A 22,503-nucleotide genomic window follows, 5' to 3' on the forward strand; every position below is an offset into this window, starting at 1 on the left:
GGACACAGGTTCCGAGGCGTGACTTTGGAATATTCCCAGAGCTCACTGCTCCTCAGGGGGAGGAATCTCTGCAGAGGTTCATACAGTACAAGTCACAACAACGCGAGACGCTGGGGGCTACAACACTAACTCTACAGGGTCAGTCCAGATAGATTCTACGGAGCTATCAAGTGGCCATGATTAGAATACAGTGGGGGCATTTTAAAAGCAAAAGAAAAACAGTAGATTCATTTTACAGAGAAAATACATGAACAACTCTCGTTGTTGCTATTGTGGATTGCATAGAGTGGTCTCTAACTTCCAGATCCCCGCTGTCTCTGAGACAGTGTGGAGTATCTTTTTGTTAGATTGGGTGGGGGCACAGGTGAGGGAGTTGGAAGAAAGGAAAAAAAAAAAAGAGAGAGAGAGAGAAGGCACTGACCCAATTCAAAATGACTGCACATATCAGGATGGATTTTTAAAGACAGTAAGCGGCCACCTGAACCCCAACACAAAATTTTACATTCAAGACTCTCTATAGTGGTAAGCAAAATCCAAAAACTGGAAAAATGGCACGCCGCATTTGCCGGCGTACCTGTCACGGCCCAGATCTAGAACTCTCTCCCACAACCAAGGTTTTGCAATGATGATGAAACCAGTGTATAAGAAAGCAGTGTCATTTTGTAGCTTTCGATGCTACATCTGGTACAGAGGGATGTACAGGAAAATTCCATCAGTTAATATGAGACAGGAAGCTGCTGCCTGGCGGGGCTTCCCAAGCTGTGGCTCTTTCTAATTGAAATCCAGCAATGACTCAGAGCTTTCTCCTGCTAAAGACCATTACGTGACGTGTAAGTGAACAGAAAGGGATTGCTTCCGGCACGGCAGCCAAAAACACTTCTGTTCCCCACCCCTAACCCCATGGGTGAGACACATACGGTATCTGACGACACTGAAGTCTGGCCTTACACAGAGTCCCAATAAATTAACAAAATAACATAAAAAAAACCTTCCCCCATAATACACCCAAACATTCTCATGTAAACTTAATCCAAGCAACATTTAAAATATGAGCACGCTTTCAAGGAGAAGGGATTCCATCCATCACTCTCTCTTGAGGTTTTTATTAAATACATTTCCGTGTCTTAGAAAAATAAAGAGAACGGCCAATTGACTGAACCAAAATTATCTCACAGACTTACAAGCATGCCCAGCAAGCACAGCCCTGTAAGACTACATTAATGTCAAATCAAAGCAATTTGGTTACTAAAATCAACCTGGCTTGAAGTTCACAGTTGATGACTACAAAGTTTATTCATTCCTTTCTTTCCTTTTTTTCCCCCCCTATTTTTTGTTTTTGGCCCATATAAAAATAACATATTGCAACTCAAAGTGCATCTTTTAAAATAAACCATCAACTATCTTTATCAAATAAAATATTTACACCATTTGGTTTCTAGTGAGGAAAGCTCTTTCAGGCTATCACCATGGGGACGTCATCTGAAAATCCAGTTATCATGGGAGCGTCTTCATCATCTTCCCCTAAAGACAAAACAGTCAGACCTTGGTGAGTTCCAGCACACTTTTACCTGACCCCATGACCCTTCCAACTCTATCATGACCCCCCAGCTGGGAAAGTCAACACCACAGCCGGCTATGATCATCAGTTCTAAAACCCAGCCCAGCTTCCCTCTGTCACTCCTGTCCACCTTCTCCCCATCAATGGATGCCTAAGCTTATTTAATAGTACTTTGAACTTAACCAAATAAAGAAAGCAAAGCTTTTATGAAAAAGAATCTCATTACCTAGCTAAATAGGTGATTTGACTTCAGCAACTTGAGTTATTACACCCCACATAGGACAGTGAACTTCACTGCCTGTCTTCTCTTTTGGACCCAAACTGATCAAGGACAAATACCTTGGAGGAGTTTAAGTATTATGAGGACAGCTTCCCAGACTACTCTCTGTCCCCCTGTAACCAGCCCCAGTACAATCCTGCGTAACTGAGCACTGACCCACGCTCAGTGATCACTGTGTAGCCCCATAACAGGTTGACTTCTCTAGTCCCAAGAGCAGAAGCAAAGAAGTTACCCTGCTCCTGCAAGGTAGCCAAGTCCTTGGTTATTAGTCAAGAAAGGGAACTGGGAATCAAAAGGAATAGAGCTAACATCCCATAACCAGAGAACGGGGATATACGCATGCCTTCATAAACAAGGAAAAATAATTTATAACGAGTTTACAGAAAAAATTAACTCCCATGCAGCAGTCTGAGTTTGGGCAGGTGTTTCAACACACCCACTTTCTTACAGGCACAGCCAACAGCTTTATCAGTGTTCAGGAAGTTCAGCCTGTAAGGAATTCAAACGGGGAAATTTCCATTTTTCACCCTTGCTATGTGTTACCGATACATAAAAGAATGGCTGGTACAGTTACACTGTCGACTGGAAAGAGGAACCGTAAGATGGAAAGGGCCTCTTTCGATAGTAGCCAACTAGGAAGGCATTAATTACTTTTCATCCGGACTAGGATCCCCAGGGATGTCAGACCTCCAGGTCTGTGAAGGATGACAGAGAGGTTGGCCATTCTCGAGAATTTTCCCATACGTCAGCACCCTCCCCGGGGCCTGTCTATCCTTCCTGGGCAAGACAAGTTCCTACCATTTCTTCCATAAAGCTGCTCCCTGTTTCAGGCCAGAATTGTATGATCGAGAACGTGCACTTTAAGATTTAAATTCAAATTTTTAACTTAAAAGTGAAAAGCTATGGTCCCCGACTGGTTTTAACCCAAAGCAGTAGAATCACAGCTTCAGGAATAATTCTCTGGTGTCAAAAGATGAGTTGAAACCAGGTATTGCTGAAGCCCTGGGCTTTTGCAGGGTGGATGGGGGTGTCTGTCCCGGGATGAAGAACCCAATTCCCCTGCCCACTTACCCAGGTCATCCCCAGAGGAGAAGATAGCTGAGCCCAGCCTGGAGCTGTAGTGGCTGTTGGCAAAAGCAGTGAAGCTGCTCTGTAGCCTCCGGTGCTTTGTGTACAGGATGGCAAACCCGACCCCCAGGCTTAGCAGAATCAGGAACAAAATGGGCACCACCACCGCGGCAACATCCGTAGATCTGGCAGCCTGAATCGCCGATGCATCTCCACCTGCCAAAGCAAAGTTCCCACCAATAAGCCTACCTGAGGGCAAGAGAATGAACCAGGCAACTCCTCAAGGCCCCACACCAAAAAAGCTAGGAGTTGGCAACAGCTACCCAAACCGCCTGTCTGGGGTGACACATTCCTGCACGTGCATGATGCCTGATTATTTCCCGACTACTTGCCATGAGCTGATAGACCAAGGGCCTTGTGCATGCAAATACGGTAATTACATTAGACTCCTAATCACTGCCTTGTTGGTTATTTAGATAATCTCTTGGAAGGGAGACCTTTGTTGGGGTATCAACATTGATTTCATTAGCATTATTACTTAAGACCACTTGCTTGCCTTACATAAGAGGATGTGAAATCAGACCACTAATTAACGAGATTGCAATTATTTCCCCCTACTTGGCACCAAAGTCACTCTGAACTGCAATTACCTGAAGCTCCATTAAGTGATACAAACGAGATTCCTTTACTACAATACCGACTTAACAGCTCGTGAAGTTTTATGAGGTTTTTTTACTTAAGTAAAAAAAGAGAAAGAAAGAAGTTTCCATATATATTTAACATTTTTTAAAGCTCTTTGCAAACCCATTTGGGTGTTTATAACCTAACAACAGTGCCCCCTTCCCACTGTCTTAAACATCTGCCTCCGATTTACTAATAAATTTGTATCTCAAGGGCACAAGGGCAAAGCCATCCCCCACCTCCCACCCTGCTGGGTTGGGGCCAGTCTCCTTGAAAGGAATAGACTTTTTATGGTGAAAACCCCAAGGAAAGTCTGAACTTGAGGCAGGAAAGTGAAATTTGGGAATCAGATTTTAGCAAAAGCAGCAGAGTAGACCCTCCTTGGTCTAAGTGTCCACGAGAAGACTCAGCAGGCTTGGGGCTGCTCCCTGGAATAGGAGACGGTACAGGCCAGGCCTCTGTCTCATGGAGAAAGCTCCGTAGCTACCTGGGGTCTCATCCCGACAGGGTGTTATAAAGAAGGGCCAGAGAGCAGCCTTACCTTACACAGCTTATCGAACCATTCATGCCTGTATTTAAATTCTTTCATTATCTCCTTGCCAGAAAATCTCCAGCAAAATCTTTTTTACTGTGTCCTAATCTATCCCGACATTGCAGTGGTAAATCAAAGGCAATGCATTCAGAGGACACCAGCACGGAGAAGGCAACAGGAAGGAATGAGCTCCCATCCCTGCCCCACTCCCAAGGGGAAAGCGGATATCCAGGGCAAGGTGCAGAAGGTGCAGGCCTAGAGGCCCAACAAGCAGGTCCTTGTGCCCACAACCTTGGGTTCATAAAGGTGCTCGTAGGGGGCCTCACAACAGGTTTTCCCAAAGTATATTTCACAAGTTGCTAATTGGTTTGGCACAAACACGGGGCTCTATTTAAGAAGTGGTAGCTCAGCAAGAGTTTTGATATTTGGGTTTTTTTTTATTTGTTTGTTTGTTTTGGTAGAACCTTCTCAGAACCTCTAATATACTATGATTCCCCAAAGGGAGGTGGCAGGCAATGTTTCCCTCTTTCAGCTTTTTCAGACGGGTGCCAGGGATAAATACCACACAAGATCACACGCTGGGACGCTTAGGTGGTAGGACATTCAACAACTCGTAACACAAGATTCTGGGTTGGGCACTGGTTAGTTCTTGGCTGGGAGTAAACAGAACTAAAAAGACCAGTGGCAAAAGGTGTTGAAATCCTGGCCAAGGTATTACAATAGAAGCAGAGTTTCTGTATAAATCGAAAAGTCCTCTTCTCTGACACTAGGATGTCCCAATACTATTATCTCTGAGCGTCCCTAAGACAGGAGTTCCAGGCCAAATGCTGGTCCTGAGCTGACAGCTTAGAAAAGGGAAGGGCTGTAAAATCAGTTAGTGGTTGATGATCTCACGTCAGAGGCTCTGAGAAGTCCTGTAAAATCACAGTCTCCAACTCCTGGCTGCAAACTGGTACCAGTCAGAGGTCTGTTAGGAACCCGGCCATGCAGCGGAAGATGAACAGCCAGTGAGCAAGGGAACAAGTTAAAGCTTCACCAGAATTTAGAGCCACCTGACACTGTTCACATCTCTACCTCAGCTCTGCCTCCTGTCGCGTCCCCCCACCCCATCCGTGGAAAAATTATTTCCATGAAACCAGTCCCTGGTGCCAAAAATACTGGAAACCACTGCAAACACTAACAGAGAAACTTGTGTTAACTTAGTGTTTTCCAAATGCAGCCCTCTTTTGAAACAAAACCTTGCCTTTGTTGCACTGTACGTTCAGAATATGGTCACCTCGTGATCCCAGCACTGGCATCACACCTGCTTCAGAAAATACTTATTAAATAAATCAGTACCTGACTACACTGATACATAAATCATCATACATTTTCTTTTGAGCTGAAAGAATATTTTAAATGTCTTAGAAAGACACATGGTCATCAAACCACAATTCAATAGAACCTCCATAATTGACCACCTCCCTACACTGACTGACTACCTTCTTAAATTGACCTAATTTTCACAGACTGGACACACACCACGTGTACATATCAGCGCAGTAGGCCCAGTTCCTTATGTTGACCAGTTTGTTTACAGTTTCCTTGGGTGGTCAAGTGACAGAGGCTCTCCTGTATAGTCCTGCAATGTTCCCAGAACTGAACACAAAACTTGGCAGCAGCGGTGACTCACCAGACCCCAGTTCGTCATAGAGCAGAACGGCAGGCTCCCCACAGATCTGGCTGCCAAAAAGGCATCTTGCTTGGACAGTGAAGCTGTAATTATGACCCATCTTCAGGTTGGAAATTTTAAAGAAATTGTCAGTAGTATTCCCCAAGTAAGCTGTGATGTTCATGGCACTATCGAACATGCGTATTTCATAGCCCTGGAAACAAACGCAAGAGATTGCTCAGGAAGATGCCGAGGAATCTGACAGCTTCTATTACTGGTTCCGACTTTACGGGAGCTCCTCATCGCGGGCTTTTATAGACGCTAAAGCACACTGGGTTTCTCACTAGTTCCTTCCACGTTATCACCAAGATACTGAATTCAGAAAATGGAAATTTTCCCATCCCTGATGTCTCAAATAACTACCACGCCCACTTAGGAGCTGCACTGTGGAATTGAAAACTGTGGCCCTATGGAAAACCATTTTAACAAACTCAGGCTCAAGGTGCTGGTGGGCAGTTCACTTGTCTCAGGCAATATTAAACGCAATAAAGAATATGGATAATTCGGCCATAGTTTGCTGTAATGGGATTTGACTGATTATGAATCCAGATCACCGAGGACTCTGGCAATAGGGTAAGAAAGGGGAATGTGCGATTACCAAAGACAGGACCTTTCTCTACAGGGTCCTCAAACTTTTTAAACAGGGGGCCAGTTCACTGTCCCTCAAACCCCTGGAGGGCTCAACTGTGGGCCCAGGACAAGTCAGCTGCTAAGCAGGATAGGCAGCGGCAGCAAAAACACCCGGCGGGCTGGATAAATGTCCTCGGCGGGCCAACGAGGCCCACGGGCCGTAGTTTGAGGACGCCTGCTTTAGAATATATGCCAGCTCACCTCCTGGCTATCTGCTTTCTAGCCCTTCTTAAGGAGAGCTCAGCTTCTTAACAGCCTGGCGTAGACCTAAGAAGCAATTCAGCTGACTCAGCCCCTATTGACTGCAGGGGAAAATAAAATAGTCTTCCTAGCTAGACTGTCCCAGAAGAGTCTTGGACTCCTGGGCTAGGAAGTCACACTTGGGACAGCGCCTACCTAGGATGCTCACTGAGATGCAGGTTAATAACCTGACTTCTCTGCTGATCTCCGCGTCTTCTAGTGCAGAAGCTACCAACACCGCCACAGCCTCCCCCAAAGACTCCATCCCTTACATCCAGCCATCTACCAGGCCCCCTTGCATAGCCATGGTCTTTGATCCCCATTCCACCAACCTGCCCATTCTCTGAACCGCAAGTCAGGAGGAGGGGTGAAGGACACGCTATGCCCATGCCAGAACCTTCCACTAAGAATGGAATATTGGCCTGTCACCCCCAGCCTAAGAGCTGGCTCCGCCACCCGGGAAGGCTCTCCTGATGGCCACTGGCTGCCAAACTGGGCTTCTCCAGACCAGCCTAGAATCACATCGCTGCATCTTATTTTAAATAAACTAGCAATTACTATTTTCTACCTGATATATATTTGGTACAGAACATCTGTAAAAGACATAAAATTATAAAGAAAATAAATTACACAAACACCAACTCCTCCTAACTTATTTAACCCGTTCTCGCTCCTGTCCTGGCCATGTAGATTGTCTCCTTTTTCTTGCCGTCACGAATACTGTATACAAATTTTTTGTGCACGTTGTTTTTTTAAGGTAAAATCCTAGAAGAATGACTAGATCACAGGGTATGAACACTTCAGCATTTTCAAAACATACCACCCGAGAGCCTTACAGAAGGTTAAACTGATTTATATTCCCAGAGTGCTTACCTCCCCAACCATCACCCTTACCGGTAGCACTCTTCCCGCCAAAACTCAGGAAGTCAGCGTGAAAGTGCCATGTCTTTATTGATTACTAGTGAGGCTGAAACTTTTTCCTTTCGCTCACTTACTGTTGCTGGAATTTTTTACTATTACCTGTACCTTTTTCAAAATTAGAATATTTCTATGATTTTTTTCCCCCAGTTTTTTTTTTTTTTTTGCCCGGGGGTGGGTTTGAACCCGCCATCTCCGGTATACGGGCCGGCGCCCCTACTCCTTTGAGCCACAGAGGCTGCCCAAAATTAGAATATTTCTATTGCGCATCAATTTGAAAACTTTCTTTATAATTAAGGATATTAGCCATTTATATGGCATCATGGTGAGAGCTGTGAGAATTCTCAGAGTGAATGGTGAGAACTCTCAAATTTTAACTGAGCTTTGCTTCTGGCATTACAGTGACTACTTCGGAGTCCTGGGCTCTCTGCCTACACTGTACCTCTGAGTAGTCACAGCTGATTCACTGTACGCCTATCCAGCTAATGCTTTGCTGTCCCTGGGGCCAACCCATCTCCACCCAAGATCCTGCCCACCCTTGGGTGGTGCATCTACTCCCAGGTCTCACTCTCCTTCCCCATCTCCTCTTGTGAATGCCACAGGAATCTGCCAATGGCAAAACAAAACTGAGATGTTCTTCATAAGTCAACAGGGTATCTTCAAACATGTCCTGCTCCTCTCATTTCTCTGCACAGAGAGTGATGAGACTCCAGGGGGAAGAGCGCAGCTCAGCTCCCCATTCTGGAGTCACTGCCCCGCTCTTGAAGTCTGTGGCAAAGGTTGGACTCTGGCAAGCCCCAGGCCAACTGCAAGAGGCACAGTGAGGGCTCCATCCCAGGTCCCTTTCTTCAGGGAAGACAAGTTCAGGATTGAAAAGTGCTTAGTGCAGAGATTCTCATCTTTAATGGGCAGTATAAACATTTCCCTAATTAGCAATCCCACAGAAAATGGCCCTTTAATTCTCAAGTTCACATCCATGAGCTAATCCTTTTTTTTCTTTTTACACCATCTATGCCAGCATGCTGTTAATGAGCTCATCTCTATAACAGCATTTCAATTCAATTTCAGTGAGAATGAGGGAGGGACTTACCCTGCTTTCATTAAAATGCTTTTCCTTTAAAGCTAGACTTTTCCAAAACAGAAGAACATGGTCATTTTCTGTTATGATTTTTAAGGCATCAGGTGCTGATAATGAAACTGAAAATTATGGAAAAGACAGACTGCAGTTAGTGGATACACATTTGAACCTCCATTTTCTTGTTCATCAAAGAGAGACTAATGCTAGCCTTGGAGGGCTGGGTTAAGGAAGAAATAAAACATACTCTGCTTAGCAGGGCCTCGCAGGTGGTAAAGACTCTTTCATTGGCCTTTCTTTTGTTGTTGTGATAACATCTTTAGCCCAAGAAATTTGGACAGTAGCTCATTTAATAGCCTTGGACCCAAGGGCGGGGTGGGGGTGGTGAGGAAGGAATGAAATGGGATGAGAAGTTCTTCTGAACAAAGGGCACCGGACTGATACCGGAGTGTGCCCCAGGCCCACAGCTCACACCACCAGCCCATGTGGGGCTGAGCCTGCATTACCCAAACTCCTGATACTGTCTGCTGCTGTCTGAGTAACTGAGCTTATCACCTGCTTTCTGAACTTGAGCCTCACTGCCCTTGAATCTACTGCCCAGTTATTGCTCTTCTTGCTTTCTACCGTGTCAGATGCCACAGTGAACCACTGAGATCCTTTAGTGCAGGTTCTCAGATCCAATGCTCCGTCTTAGTGATAAATACCAATCATTTCCTAACTCTCTTGGGAATTCCTCCTCTTCTCCCCTAGTAACGTTAAAATAAGCTAGAGGGAGAGGAAATTAAAAACGACTTAGAGAATACAGAAAACAGCAGCACATCCCCAGCCCATTGTGCCCTGGCCCCATACTGACACCCAGACACTGGCACCTGCACTGCTCTGTCCTAGGATGGGGACTGACGGGCAGTGTTTCCATTTCTTGGGCAGTTCCCAAGAGAAAGTGCAAATCTGGAGGTCCAGCAGCACTGTGGGCACCTGGCTGTGCAGAAGAACTTGACCTTTCCTGCTTACCTGTGGTGACTTTGATGCTGGAATCTTTGCTCATGTTCCCCAGCTGGACGATGACATGGTACTTGCCCCCAGGCTCCAGCTTGTTCAGGGTGTATTCCACTGTACTGTTGGAGGATTTTACTTTGTAGCTCCTGTCGGTCTTTCTTATTAGGTCTTTAACTGTAATTGCATATAACTAGGACCAAAAAAAGGGACATTGGAATGGTAATCAGAAACTTGACATTTTTTTACTTCTTCTAGTTCAAGTAAATAGTAAGATAAGTATATCAACGGCTATGGCCCACAACAAGATTGTCAGCCCCCAAGTCTGACTCTGTTCTTTGGAAAGCCTTTGGGGTGACCAGGTCTAACCATCTATAAGTATTCACTCATAATTATCAATGAGACCTCCCAGCTCTACCAAAATAAATGAATAAATAAATAAATAAACAAACAAAAATCTCTAGAAAAGGCCACATTTATTGTGGCATCAGCGGGTAGGTTGGAACAAGCAATGCCCAGATTCAGAATTCAACTTCTGTATCTCCATCACTGGCACAGTTCATGGATGTTATCAGTGGAGACAGAATGAATAAGAAGTGTTCAATCCTAGCTCCACAGGACAAAAAGCTCGGCTTACGTTCTCCCAGATTGCTTCTGTTGTAATTGGGGGATGGGGAGAATGAAGGGACAAGTAGTAAGCACAGAAAACTGAATCATCAGGAAGAAATTTAAAACCATCATGCGTTTAAAACCTTCACCCCTGGATGGAGGGAGTGGAGGGGGCAGAGGTACAAGTGGCCAGAGCACAAGAAAACAAGAGACCTTTTCTAGGATCAATGCCCCCTCTTTCAGAGCTGTGGTAAGCAAACTTTGTGTAAGATCCAAACAATAAATATGTTAGGCTTGGAGGTCTAGATGGAGACCGCAACTATTCGATTCTACCGTTCATGGTTTTAAAGCTATAAAGAGAACATGTAAGTAAATGGTGTGGCTTGGTTTCAAATAAAACTTTATTTAAAACAACTACACGCCCACACAAACAATAAAACACAAATACAGACTGATGAGGGGGAGCAGGGGGAGAAGGGAGGGAAGAGGAGAGAGGGCAGTTGGCAGGATCTCTCCCAACATGCACAATGTGAGGGTGTTGATACATCCCCCTGAGTGAAGGGCTCAACTAGAACTTGAACTTTATCTTAGAATTGAAAACAATTGTAACCTACTATTTTGTACCCTCATATTAATTTGAAATAAAAACATTAATGATTTAATGCAATTATTGAAAAAAAAATTTAATTGAAACAATTAGGAAAAAAAAAAAAACAGGTGATAGGCTGGAGTTGGCCTGTAGGCCTTTGTTTGCTGACCCCTGGTTTAGAGGGTCAGAGAAGGGAATGTGAGCAGGAGAGGAAGAGGAATATGGCAGCCGGGAATAACGGAGAAATGCCAAGTAAGGATCCTGTCTCTGGCCAGACAAAAATGGGGGCGAGACCTCCTACTGAACTCCAAACACTAGGCCCGTGTTTCTTGCCCTATTATGGAACCTCCTTCCACCCCACCCCCTTCAAACCATGCTGAGAATAAACAGGGGTGCCCGGATGCCTTGGCCACTCACCAAGTCCTGGTCAGGAGAGTCATAGGGTGACTCCCACTTGATGACGGCGGAGGTTTTGCCCGTTCGGACCACGTGCAGGTGCCGGGGAGGAAGCCTGCTGTCCGGGATCATCTTCACTACAACATAATCCGACGATGGCCCTAGGTAGGGCACCACCACCCGGACCTAGGCCCCAAGGGCATGCACCACATGAGCTTATGCAATCTTAACTATTTTTTCAACAAAATAGTAGCAGACAATTAAAACTCCATTAGTACAAAAGATAAAATAATTCCCCACTGCCCCCAGATCATTTTCCAAGGAGGACCACTGGTAAGAGTTTCTTGTGCTTCCTTCCAGAAATGCCCTATGCACATATAAGCACAGATATGTGTGTACACGTGTATAAATCCACATGTATAAATACACATATATCCATATGTGCAAATACACACATATATCCACATGTGTTTGCATTTGCACATATATGTAGCCAATTTTTCTTAAATATTTCTTACACAACTTAAAAACTGTACATGTATTATATATCCTGCTCTTGCCCTCTTTCCCTTAATACAGCACAGAGCTTTTCCATACCTGAACATTTAGAGTTGTTGCCTTTTCATTGGATGGCTGTCCTGTATTCCATGGTGCAGGTTAGCCACAATATTTTTACCCAGGCCTCTCCTGATAAACGTTTAAGTTATTTCAAATCCTTTGCTATCCTGAGGAATAGTGTACTAAACATCTTTTTCCATCTATCTCAGCACACACGTAAAAGTACGTAGGCTAAATTCCTAGAAGTGGAATCTGACACTTCTATTTATACCTATGACCCATTTGCCAAATTATCAATCCTCCATCATGGGGCTGGAAGTTCATGCCGCATTTAAGTAGGTACCCAAAGATGCTGGGGTACCAACTCTCCTCGTGTTACACAAGGCCATCCTGGAATGTGGGTGTCCCAGATCTCCGGTCCTAGCTTGAGTTCAACATTACTGACTTCAGATATCCCTTAAAACATAGAAGCTTCTCTCACCCCTTTGGTATGGGGAACTCACCAGAAACAAATACTGCTCATCCTTACTGACGATGACCGTCTTGTTGTGGAGTGAAGTGGTCAGGCTCTTGGGGTTGCGATAAAGGTCAAGGAAGGATGTGGCATAGAAAATCCCGTAAACCTGGTGAGAGCAGGGAACAGAAAAGGGTATCAGTGCACGAGCCATGTCCTCATTTCCTTCAACTCCCTGCTAGAACTCTGGGACCCTGGAACTGTGTCAGAGGAGTGCAGAGAGAAGTCTTCATTCATTCAGCATTTATTATATTTACAGAGAAGGCACTGGGGCCAGGCCCTGTCTATACAGCCCCAAAGATAAACATGGCGTAACATGGTGTGGTCTCTATCCTCAATGAGCTCATTCTTGAGGAGACCAGCAAAGAAAACCAGACCTAATTATAAATAACGAGCTGCAAGAGGAGGTGGCATTCTAGCATCGGCAGTGGGGGATGGCACAGAGGGGACACTGAGTGGGCTGGGAGCCCTGGGGCTGTGGAGTGACCGTGAGTCTTGAGAAGCCCGTGGTGGGGGTAGGAAGGTAAACACCGCCAGCTGCCCGGCAGACACCCTGCTCCCTTTCTTCCTAAGTAGAACCCTGATTCTGGGGAGGAATTGCTACCTGGAGCAATGCTGACACTTCCCACCTGGCTGCAAGCTCAGAGAGGCCCCGGGACAAGCTGGCAAGCCAATGAAACAGAGACAAAGCGTCACATGGGAAGCTCCAGAGGGCTCCTTGCAAGGGAGGTACAAGCTGCTCTTTCTGCCTTGCTGCTGCCTGGCTTAGAGTTCCTGGCAGTGATGTCAGGAGGCTCTTGGACCACAGGGTGACCTTGAAGGTGAATCACACAGGCAATGGCAGGATCAAACTGAGCTGCTCCAAACTTCATTTAATTGAGAAGGAAATAAACCATTTCGATCCACTGCTACTCTCAGGTCTTCGGTTCCATGGAACCATTTTTAATCCTAACTGGTATGCACTGGAAACAGAAGAGAGTTTCAAGCAAGGAAGTGGGAATTTGATGAAGCTTCCGACAGGCAGTTTATAATGGGAGGGAAGGAGCTGACAGAGCTTTCTTTGTAAGAATCGAAGAGCATTTTCTCCAAGAGCAAGTGAACAGGTAAGAGCTGGGCTGGAAGAGAACTGTACAAGCTTGGAGGAGCCAGGGAGCCCAGGAAGGATAAGCAAAGGGACCTCCAAGTCCAGGTAACGGTGTGATTTTCTCTAACACTGCTCAGCAGCGCGGAGGGGAGAACATGCCCAGGGCAAGAGGAAGGGGTCCCTGAGGGGAGTCAAGTCACCTGCAAGGAGGTCAGGAGGAGGAGAGTTAAGGAACTCAAACGGGTGAGAAAGTGAAGGCAGACAGAGCAGCAGTGGGGAGCCGGGGAGCTGCACGGTACGAGATGGACGGGGAGGCCAGGCTGGGGGCTCGGAGCTCAGGAATAAGACGATCTCGCCCAGAACAAGGCCTGCACTGGCTAAGGTGGGGTGGCTAAGGGCAGGAAAAGGGCCACAGGACAGTGATGATGGCAGTTCGCACAGTAGAGAGGAAGACCATGACCAACCTGGTGGAGTCCTCAGTGAACCCATGAGAAGCAAAAGGGTAGAGCTCTAACTTGGTCTCTCAGCCCGAAAGCTCTGCTGAGTGTGACCACTGCTTGAGCCAGAATGAGGCATAAAAGGCTACTGTCCAAGTTCACACACAGAGACCCTAAAACCAAGGGACGGTCCAATGTTTTCTGCATGGTGCCCTATTCTAGGAAGATAGCTGGATGTGACCAGGTGGTCATGGCCTGAGGTGGGTACGTACACAGACAGAAAGGTCTGTTTATGAGCAGAGTCACCTTCAAGATCAAAGCACCTGTAATCCCAGCACTCAGAAGGCTGAGGCAGGTGGATTGCCTGAGCTCATGGGTTCAAGACCAGCCTGGGCCAAAGTGAGACCTCGTCTCAAAAAATAGCCTGGCACTGTAGTGGGCACCTGTAGTCTCAGCTGCTCAGGAGGCAGAGGCAAGTGAATCACTTGAGCCCAAGAGTCTAAGGTTGCTATGAGCTATGACGCTGCATTCTACTGAAGGCAACAAAATGAGACTCTGTCTCAAAAAAAATAAATAAAACAAAGTAAATAATAAAAATTTAAAAATAAAAAAGATCAAAGGGAGAGTGGGGATGGGCTTCTCATCACTAGGGCGGCCTCAGCAGCAGGTGTGGCACACAGGACACAGCAGAGGCTGCCAAAGCAGCTACCTCTGTCTATTGCCCCCTGGAGCTTCAACTCTGGCAGGTGACTTAGCCTTACCGAGCCTTAGTTTCCTCACTGGCAAGATGGGAATAATGAGCACCAAGAACAGATGCAGGACTGAGTGGGAAAACGCGTTTAAAGGGTCCTGCGCCATTCCTGCCACACACAGGGGTATGTGGTACAGTTTACTTTTTCTTCCTTTTTGACTGCTGATCTCACAGACTATAAGCCTTGGTGGTTTCCCCATGAACTGGTTCTGGACCAAGTGTACACAGGAGGCGAGACACAGCCGAGTCTCTCCGCTCCTCACCGAGGTTTACTAATAAGACCTGATTCCTGACTATAGATGTCATTCTGTACACATTCTCATGAGGAAAACCCAGAACAAAATCTTTCCCTTCAAGGAATTCACAAACTAGCTTGGGCGATCTGGGAGATAAGAGCAACAGACAGAAACTAATGAAACATTATGCAATCTGGCACCCACCATAAGCATCGGGAGAGTTTATAAGGGAAAAAGATCACGTGGAAGGGAGCAGGCTTTGCTAGCCAGCAGAAGGAGCGAAGGACTGCAAGGAGGAGGAGGAAAAGCATAAGCCAAGGCTCAGGGGCAGGAGGGGGAGAAACGTGCCAAGAGCCTTGGGAAGGCCCACGTCTCAGCAAGGGAAGGTGCGCCCAGGGACAGGCGGGGGTAAACACCAGCCTCTAACACAAGCAAGCACAAATCCCATCACAGTGAACCACAGTGCACACATAAAAACAAAAGGAAAAGGAAGCCCTAAATATAAGTGGAGCAGAGATAACAGAACATTCAGGACGACTGATCTAGAAAGCAGCACATCTGTGTATGGCCGATGAGGTAAGTAAACCAGGAAGGGGCTAGAGCAGTGATTTTCAATCGGTGTGCTGTGAAATTTTTGAAAGAATATTAATCAAATTAGTTTCAAAAGACATTCAAAGCATAGTATGTATATTCTATTTTTTACTTTTTTTAAAAATCAACCTAGTTTAAGTGTTCTGTGGAAGTTTAACTGTAGGTTTAAGTATGCCGTGATATAAAAAATGTTGAACGAGGGCGGTGCCTGTGGCTCAAAGGAGTAGGTCACCGGCCCCATATACCAGAGGTGGCGGGTTCAAACCCAACCCTGGCCAAAAAAAAAAAAAAAAAAAGAGGTTGAACACCACCAGGGGAGAAGAATGAGGCAAAGTACTTAGATCAGATCAGTCCTCCTTATGATCGCTGCTGATTTCTCACCTAGCCCATGAGTCCCCAGGCACCAAATCTGCCAACCTTTATGAGCATGAGGCCTACTCAGTGTCAGACAACACAGGTGTAGGTACCGTCGCTCAGATGCTAAGCCAGGTGTGGAGAGGGTGCTGGGGCGGGGACGAGAGGTGCCTCCAGAAGGTAATCCAAAACTGTCCAAGAGGGTAGCTTGAGCTTGGGGTGAGAAAGGGAACAGCAGCAACAGACTTTAAAGTCCCAGCATCAGGGGAGGGTCCTGTGCTGGTCGCTCTGGTTAACTTACCACATTCCGGGGGCCAGTCCAGGTGCATTCCACTGCAGTCTGATTGACGGCCTTGGCTTTGAGGCTAGGAGCAGGTGGGCGAACCCCTCTCGTCGTGACATGCTCAAATGCCAGAGGACTATCCCCCAAGTCCGTCTTGGCCCAGGCGGAAATCTCATAGGCTGTATGCGCTGTCAGATTGCCAACTGTGCAGACAGGAGAGGGGGAGACGCCAGGAGGAAGTCAGGGTGTTAGTCAAGAATTTGTCTTGATACATAACCAGTCTTTTTTTTTTAAGGTAATCTCTCAATTTAAGTAAGACTTTGGTTAGCTTATACATTCATTCAAAATTTATGTACTGATGACTATTACGTACAAAATGCTGCGGAGACACCGGTAACTTCCTTAAAGTTGCCCATCTAAGGATATAAATTGACAGAACACCCCTGGACAGCTATTTGGTTCTATAAGCGCCCTGAAGCTCAGACCCTTCAATCCAGTTACCCCATGAAATCAGAGAGAAACTGAAGAATGTGTGTAAAAAGGACATCCATCACAGGGTTACAGTAGGAAAAAATGAACATAAATCTGATTGTCCAGAGACAGGACATAAATGAAAGTACATTCCAAGAACTGGTATGGAGGCATGAAAAGTGATTTCAAAGAATATAAAATGACACTAGACAATTCTCACAATTTTATGTTAAGTGAAAAGGGCAAGCTATGAACTATAGCCCGCAATATTCTAGAAAAAAAGATATAGAGATCAATGCACAGAAAAATAAATACTGGGAGATATCTAAAACAGAAAGGTAAAATTACAGAAAGTTTTCATGCTACTTTGTTTTCTCTGAAGCTTTCTAAAACATGTACTGCTCTCTCATTGGGGGAATGTTAATAAAACTAATAGAGACAGGAAGAAAGGGACGGATATCCTCTGGTATCAGCAGGACTGGGTTCAAGGTCACATTCTGTACTTGGTGGCCGTATATCCTCGGGTAAAGTACTTAAACTATCTATTTCCTTGCTTATAAAATGGAGAAAAAGAACAGTACTTAAAACAGCTGCCTGCTGCATGGATTAGAAAAGAAGATGCTTAAAAAATGTTTGGCATAATGCCTGGTAAGGCACTGGCCCTAACAGATTACACACAGCAGCTAATGACACTTCTGTTGGTGAATCTGTTGATTTCTACTGGTGCAACCCTGAGCCCATGAGATCATAGGCTTTGGAATTAGAAAGATGTGGGTTCCCATTCTTGCTTCTGCCACCTTCTGAGAGAATTACTATTCTCTGAATCTCAGTTTCGCCTCTGTGAAATGAGCAGACCTCACAGAATTATGACTGGGGTTCTGGAAACCCACACACGTGGAAGGCACAGGGAAGTGCTTGCACACAGTAGGCGCTCACTGTTATTTTTGCTCTTCCACAACCTCCTTGGGCAAACGAATTAACCTAGGAGGTCTTCGGTTAAAAAAAACAAATACTAGAACACTTTAGTTTCTACTTCAGAAGGCTGCAACCAGGACCAAAGGAAAAAGCTGATTGAAAATATTTTGCAAACAGGCTACAAGGAGAGAGGAAGGAGCTCCCATGTCATCCTCAGCATTCACCAGCAACTGCCACCATTGAAGGTCTTGTCTTAGAAATAAATTAATGCCATCCTTTAACCCAGTGGTTCTCAACCTGCGGGTCGCGACCCCTTTGTAACAATGAAAATACATCCTACATATTAGATATTTATATTACGATTCATAACAGTAGCAAAATTATAGTTATGAAAATAATTTTATGGTTGAGGGGGTCACCACAACGTGAAGAACTGTATCAAAGGGTCGCAGCATTATAAGGCATTAGGAAGTTTGAGAACCACTGCTTTAACCCATTTTCGGACACAGGAATTTCAGGTGAGGCTTACTGTGTGCACAGATTAGAGACTGGACCAATTCCTTCCTTCCTTAATTTTTTTGTCCATTCACTCAGTCCATAAGTATTTACTAATACCAATTATGCACCAGGCCTTGTGCTACCTCTTATTAGCAACAGAGGAATGAACCAGACTGGAAAAAACAGACAGGAAAGTAAATCTAGGAACTTTCTTTGGGAACTCAAAAATAACCCGGTCTCTTTCCTGTTTTTTCCTCCTTTATGGCCTCCAACTTCCACGAAGGGCCATCAGGTTAGAAGGGGGTTTTACAGGGTGAATCCTTCTACCTGAAGTCTATAGATTACAGTGACCAGGGCAGATGAGAAGCTCTTCATGCAAGGACCTTCCCACAAGCTCCACTGCTGGGAAGTGTCAGCCCAGCTCTCTCACATCACCCAGCTCTCAGGTGTTACCTTTATGTGACAATATGCTCCCTCGGAAGTTCATAGTTCTCTTCTCTTGTTTGTGGGTGTCAAATGCCCAGAAAAGGTTGACCACATAGCCATTCACCTGCCACAGACCAAGAAACGTATTAGTGGAACAGCCAACATAGTCGTAGGGTACTACCATTATACAAAGGCAGGGTTAAAAGTACACCTCTTCTCTGTTGATTCCTTAGGTATCTTATTCTTACAATGGGATGACTGCTTCTTTTGAATTTTAAACCATTACTTTAAGTCAATAATAGTTATATTCCCCTTCTAAAAACAAATGTGAGAAAGACTATTTATAATACAAATTATAGATTGAATGAATCAAAACTTACTGCACGATAAAAGCGCAAGAACCAATTTAAAGGGGCAGAAACAGGAAAAAGATAAATCTCAGCTCAGGGTCTCCATGTAAGTCAAGGTCAGGAGGTCGATCAATGAAAAGACAGATTGGGTCGCTCTCATCATCTCTCAGGAGTAAACACATCCACGCAACGGGAAAAACTGCCTTTTCCAAGTCCTGAACTCACAGAAGGATTTGATCTAAACATCTTTAAATATGGGACAACATAATGAAGATGTTTTTAACACCCCAAAGCACGTAAGGCCCAGTGTTCTTGTATCAACCCACTGTGAAGACAAGGGCATGACACTCAGTTGTATTAACAGCACAGAATGACTGATGGTCATTCATCCCACAACTTCATGGACGGGGAAGGATTGGAGGCAGGACAAATAGACAAGAAGGAACGCTGATGGAAAGTGAAGTTGGCTACACAGATGGGCCAAGCAGAGGGGACCGTGGTGCGTGCTGGAAGAGGGGGCGGACAAGGCGGACATGCTTCCCAGGTATCCGACTCCCTCACAAGAAGGTTGCTCCTCCACTGTGGGAATCTCAGCATTATCACTTAGCACCAGGAAATCCAATAAAGCTGAAAATTACAGGGCATCTATATTCTGTTAACACCAACTCTTTATTTGCACTGTGGCTGTGAACCATTTAATTATATGGTTGAAGAAGAAAAAAAAATAGGCACCAGGCTGAGGCAGAATAATTACATGTGAAGACTCAAGTTGTTCTTCGTGGGGGAAGGAATCAACCCGGTGCTGGTATTTTAGCTTCCCTGGATCAAGTCATTTATTTTTCTCAAACCTGCCGTGCCGGGTCCCATCAGTTCCCTCACCAAAGCCCCACCTGACTGCTAGTTTGAAATTTCCACATTACCTTGATGTCACCGTCCATGGTCAGGGTAAAGCTCAGGGAGTTTTCGCCGTAGCTGTCAATGTGGATATCTGGTGGTGGGATTACTAAAAACAGACAGGAATTCAAAAAAAAAAAAAAAAAACCACACCATGAGAAGTGAGCAAGGCTAAACAGTTTTCAACTCAACAGACAAAGCTATCGTTCAGGTGGGGAAGAACGGCATTAATTTCTTTGGTGGTTTTTCTTGTCTATTTTTTACCACTGTTTTCTCAGAAGCTGAGGTTAGGGCCACACTTGCTCAGTGAACACACGGCTAGTGTGGGCTCAGCCTGCTCTCCTGGCAATTAGGTCGGGCAGAACGGTTGCATTTTCTAAGTGTCCCCACACAGCCAGGCATCAGCCTGTTTCTTAAAAGCAGAGGGATCATCACGAGTGGCGTCTTTACTGGCACTAACAAAATTCCCGTGGTCTCAAGTCTTTTTCGGAAAGTTGACAACGGGATAAATCATACACAGTAATCTGTAAATGTCCATGTGGCAAGATGGAAAGAACGTGGCCTCTGGAATCCGGCAACCTTGCCTTGGAATTCCCATTCTGACAGCTGTGTAATGTCAGGAAAGTGACTTATCATCTTCCAGCCCAGAGAGAGGTGTATTATCGACATCTCACAGGGCTAGGAGAGTTAACGAAAATTATGTATGGACAGTGCCTAGCTCTGAACCAATGCTCCCTTTCTCTGCCTTTCCAGTAAAGTCTCACTTCTGGTTCAACCAGGAGGCATTGACGTTCTTAAAGAAAACCAGGGCTCAAACTGAGAGTCAAGAGGGCTAAGAGGAGAAAAACCCCTCTCAGTTCCACTGAAGAGCTCCATGCTTATCATTTGGAAGGTTCTGGGCCTGCAGAAAGCTGACGGCGCTCAGCCTCACATGACCTAAAAGGGCTCCATGGGATAAACAGTATCAGGAGATATTATTTAAATGACAAGGTGTGCATTAGACTCTCAGTACCGATGCCCCAGGCATAGCCAATGCAACAGACACTCAAAGCAGATGAGGTTTGGGGGTCAATGAGATGTGCCAGAGGCTGGAGGAGTCTCTCCAGATGATCGACCACGTGAAACTCTGGGCTTGAGAAAAATGCAATAACCAGAAGAGAAGAAAAGATGCCAGAAGCTTCAGGTGGCCAACTCAGAGAAATAGCACAGGGGCTCCATAGGGTAAGGCTGACCTGAATTATAATTACGGCAACCAGGGAGGGGTCACCGTCTTCTCCAAACCCCCGTTTACTCAGCCACAAAATGAGGATAGAAATGCTTATTTATCTCTCAGGATGCATAAGAGTTGATGAGAAATCAATTCATGTAAAACAGCAGCAAGGTGCTTGGCACACGAGTCCTCAGTATGTGGCGGTTTTTCTCATTGTCATTATTAAGCCACTGTGTTCTCTGGTTAACCAGGGGCCTCTGGCTGACACCTCTGCTGCTGGCGCTTCACCTCCCCGTGCTATTATAACAGGGAGCCACACAGATTTCACAACTGGAATATATGCGTGAGCTGTGATTCAGCAAAATCACAGGAAAGCCAGAAGCTGAAGAGGAGCAGCCACCCACTGACATTTCCAACTGCAGTGTGACTTGTGCCTACAGCATTCAAGGGACATGTTTTCTTGAGGACCTCCCAATGTTCTTTCCTTTTGCTATGTGTGGTCAGTGTGTTTTGACCCAGATTTTGTAGAGAGCAATGACTCAAAAAATAAAAAATCTAGGAGAGTGTGAATTCGGTGTATGTTCTTTAACTGCAGCAAGCAGTCACCCCACAGACTTTGTATCCAAAGCACTGCAGAGACACCCCGAAACGTGCATGTGTCAGGGAGAAGGAGGTTGTGCAAAGTTGTCTACGCTGTGCTTCTCCATCCTCTAGTCATACTCAAAGCGACTCCCAAAGGGTTTCCATCTTCTCGAAATCTGCAAGTGCTGGAGTCACGTACCTTTTCCTTTTATGGTGGTGATGCTCTTAGAATCGCTCCAGTTTCCTATTCCGCGACTAGTCACCGCAGCCACCTTTTCAAATCAGAGTGTGAATTAGTATGAAATAAAGGCAATACACCACACAGCAAAAATTCTCAATGAGCTAACGGGGTGGGACTTTGGCGATAAGGGTAGAAAAAACATCAGATACACAGTGACCCAGAATATTCAGAGGCCCCAGCAAGTGAACTGAGACAGGTAAGAGACAAAGAGAAGCAGCCTGCAGGGGCTTAGGATGGTCCCAAGGTCATAACGTTTCCAGTGACTGACAGATGTCAAGGTGCCTGAAGAGGGCGGGTGTGTGGGGGAGGGGAAGGCAGATACATACACACACCCACAGACAGGCTATAAAAAGGTTACTGAGGAAACCAGCAGTGTGAGGGACTCATTGGCATGCATGCACTTAATGTTATCAATGAACATATTTTGCACAAAATCCACCTCCTTTCTGCCAAAGCTAAGAGGAAGATATTTCATAAGAACCTCACAAAATCAGGTTCTAAGTATGACTTATCATAGTTCTGCAGCACCCCGCAGCTAAAGATAAGCAGAAAAGAGGTGGGTGCAGTATCCACCCAGAAGGGCTGGAGAACCCACAGCAGAGTATCTGGGTTAAAAACAGGGAACGCTGTATCGCCATAAATCAGTTACTCGAGGAAACTCTGATTTCAAGTTCTTTGTGTCATCGGTTTAAGACAAAAAAGAAACCATGATTTCCCCCATCCCCAGGGTCAGGAATCAGGTATTTTGCAGACTAATATGCATCTCATAAAGGCAAGCCCAGAGTTCTCAAGAAAGAGCAATCGGCTCGGCGCCTATAGCTCAACCGG

General features: G+C 45.4%; 1 protein-coding gene across 1 annotated transcript in view; it reads right to left on the reverse strand.

Moving 5' to 3' along the window:
• Positions 1 to 1,267: 1,267 nt before the first annotated feature.
• Positions 1,268 to 22,503, reverse strand: part of SORL1 (sortilin related receptor 1) — a 163,983-nt gene continuing 142,747 nt past the window's right edge. The window contains exons 38-48 of the mRNA XM_012809544.1: positions 21,634 to 21,706; positions 19,669 to 19,751; positions 18,426 to 18,522; positions 16,107 to 16,291; positions 12,342 to 12,461; positions 11,302 to 11,466; positions 9,705 to 9,879; positions 8,709 to 8,815; positions 5,792 to 5,984; positions 2,910 to 3,122; positions 1,268 to 1,521 (exon numbers count right to left, since the gene is read on the reverse strand). Of these exons, the coding sequence (XP_012664998.1) occupies positions 1,454 to 1,521; positions 2,910 to 3,122; positions 5,792 to 5,984; positions 8,709 to 8,815; positions 9,705 to 9,879; positions 11,302 to 11,466; positions 12,342 to 12,461; positions 16,107 to 16,291; positions 18,426 to 18,522; positions 19,669 to 19,751; positions 21,634 to 21,706 (1,479 nt within the window). The 3' untranslated portion in view covers positions 1,268 to 1,453. The remainder of the gene's footprint in view (positions 1,522 to 2,909; positions 3,123 to 5,791; positions 5,985 to 8,708; positions 8,816 to 9,704; positions 9,880 to 11,301; positions 11,467 to 12,341; positions 12,462 to 16,106; positions 16,292 to 18,425; positions 18,523 to 19,668; positions 19,752 to 21,633; positions 21,707 to 22,503) is intronic.

This window comes from Otolemur garnettii, unplaced genomic scaffold (assembly GCF_000181295.1).
Source record: "Otolemur garnettii isolate 467f Iridium unplaced genomic scaffold, OtoGar3 scaffold00108, whole genome shotgun sequence".
Lineage (NCBI taxonomy): Eukaryota > Metazoa > Chordata > Mammalia > Primates > Galagidae > Otolemur > Otolemur garnettii.